This window comes from Nannospalax galili, unplaced genomic scaffold, assembly GCF_000622305.1.
Source record: "Nannospalax galili isolate Female #2095 unplaced genomic scaffold, S.galili_v1.0 scaffold4782, whole genome shotgun sequence".
NCBI classification, from domain to species: domain Eukaryota; kingdom Metazoa; phylum Chordata; class Mammalia; order Rodentia; family Spalacidae; genus Nannospalax; species Nannospalax galili.
Window position 1 is genome coordinate 23,931 of NW_008347739.1, and position 2,514 is coordinate 26,444.

The 2,514-nt window shown below is 39.3% G+C and overlaps 1 protein-coding gene across 1 annotated transcript in view; it reads right to left on the reverse strand.

Annotated features, from left to right (window-relative positions):
• Nucleotides 1-2,514, reverse strand: part of LOC103743127 (threonine aspartase 1-like) — a gene marked incomplete at its 3' end in the record, with an annotated part of 35,086 nt that overhangs the window by 8,320 nt on the left and 24,252 nt on the right. The window contains 1 exon segment of the mRNA XM_008844346.2: nucleotides 270-337. Within this exon segment, the coding sequence (XP_008842568.1) occupies nucleotides 270-337 (68 nt within the window).

The following is a 2,514-nucleotide window of genomic DNA, read 5'->3' on the forward strand; positions in this document are numbered from 1 at the left end:
GAAAACATTCAAAAGGATATGATTATGTGCCCTTAATTACAAAATTACAGACTTCAATCTGGCAAAGGAGAAAAACAAGCTAACCATCATTCAGATAACTAAAAATATAGAACAAAGCAAAATAAGAACTAAATAAGGCCCACAAAAAAGAGCAAGGAACCTTGGGGGCCAATCAGACTTCCACATAAATGAAGCTTCAAAACTCTGGATCTCAAGGTAAAGTTGTTTTATGCCCCAAATCACAAGCATTGCATATATTCTGCTCATACCTTCCGACAAGCTCGTTTGCATACATGTTTATATTCCTTGGCTTTGGATTCAGAATGATAACCTGCACCTGTAGTAGAAAAATAAAAACCAAGTATTAGTTACTATTAAATTATCGGGGACGCTGACTAGATAAGCAGTCCATATAAACTGCTGCAATTCCAGTGCCTTAACTATATGAGATTTTAAAATTTTTAAAGCTTAATACCTCCTTATTCAAAAACATTTCCTGCCAAAGCTCTTAGAAACAGCTCATATCCCCATAGAGCCTCCGCCAAGGTCACTTCTCACCTCCTTTCCGGACCTTCCACCAGGGCTGGAGAGATGGCTAAGCAGGTAAAGATGCCAGCCCCCAAGCCTGACAATCTGAGATCTATCCTCAAGACCCACAGTGTGGAAAGAGAGAGCTAAATCTTGAAACTTGTCCTCTGATCTCTAAACACATACTGATCATACATGTGCTCCCACCCAACCACCCACACATACACACATTAAACAAATATTTAATAATTAAAAAAAAGAACCTCTACGAAAATCAAAAGTTCCTTAGAAACAGAGTTGATGATGCAGGTGGTATCTGAAACAACCTTCAAGCCTCTGCTGAACTTTTAAAAGCCCTGCAACTTTGGAAACTATTGCTAAAGTTCTCAAGAATCATGACTGTTCATTAGAAATCCTGGTCTGTCTTTTAAAAAAATACCCAGACAGTTACTGAAGAGTTTTGCTCTGACTGCATTTATTTCTTTAAGAAAATGTATTTTTTTCAGGCGTGGTGGCACACACCTTTAGGCAGGTGGATCTCTGTGAGGCCAGCCTGGTCTACATAGCACACCCAGGCCAGCTGCAGCTACAGGGAGACCTTGTCTCAAAAAGACCAAAAAAAAAATAAAAAAATAAATAAAATAAAATAAATAAATAAATAAGAAACAAGAAAGAAAGAGAGAATGTATTTTTTATGTGTATGCGTGTATTGCCTACATGTATGTAAGTGCATGTGTGTCATGCAGAAGAGGTTGTCGGATCCCCTGGAACTGGAGTTACGGATCTGGAGTTACGGACAGTTGTTAGCTGCCATGTGGGTGCCAGGATTCAAACCTGGGTCTTCTGCAAGAACAGTCAGTGTTCTTAACTGCTGAGCCATCTCTCCAGCCCCGAAAATGTATTTTTTTAAATATATATATTTATTTATTTGTATTTTATGTGTATGAGTATGCAAGAGCAGCCAGTGCTCTTACCGGCTGAGATATCTCTCCAGCCCCAAGAAAATGACACCAAATGTTGGAGAGGATGTGGGGAAAGGGGAACACTCAGCCACTGCTAGTGGGGGTGCAAACTGGTTCAACCCCTATGGAAAGCAGTGTGGAGAACTCTAAAAAAACTACAAATGAACCTATCATCTGACCCAGTTATACCACTCCTTGGCAGAGACACTTCCTATCGCAGAGACACTTGTACATCCATGTTTGTTGCTGCTCTTTTCCCAATAGCTATGAGATGGAAGCAACCTAAGTGCCCCTCAATTGACAAGTGGATAATGAAAATGTGGTTCATTTATACGATGGAGTTTTACTCCGCAGTAAAGAAAGATGAAATCATGAAATTTGCAGGTAAATTGATGGAACTAGAAACTGTTATACCAAGTGAAGTAACTCAGACTCAGAAAAAAAATTGACATGTTCTCCCTCATATGTGGATCCTACAACCAGACTCTGATAAATAAGTATACAACCAGACATAACTACAGAAACCAGGATAATGGAAAGGAAACAGGGAGGTAAAGGAAAAGAAATAACCTGAAAGAGAAAAAGTAGGAAACAGGCCTTAATAAGGGGAGATATGGATAAAAATTGGGTTAGTTTAAGGGAGGGGGGATGGGAGGGTATACAAGGAACCTAGGGGATAAAGGGAAAGAGGGAGCTCAACAGAGGTAGGACCATAGGAGAAAGGTATTAGTAAGGGAGAAAGGGGGGAAATGGTAGCACCTTAAGAGGGAAAACCATGATGGAGGGGTGAGACAATGTGAGAGATAAACAATGCCTAGCTAGCTTTGAAAACCAGTAAGAATCATATTACTAATACAACCTACTGACAAATTATACACAGCAAATCAATAAATATATGTCTAGGTAAGGTTTATCTGAGAACAACTGGTCTTTGCCTAAGATTTATCTAAATTACACACAGTAATTAAAAATACCAGACTGGTGGAACTAACCTTCTTGGGTGTTTAACAGACATACTTTGAGG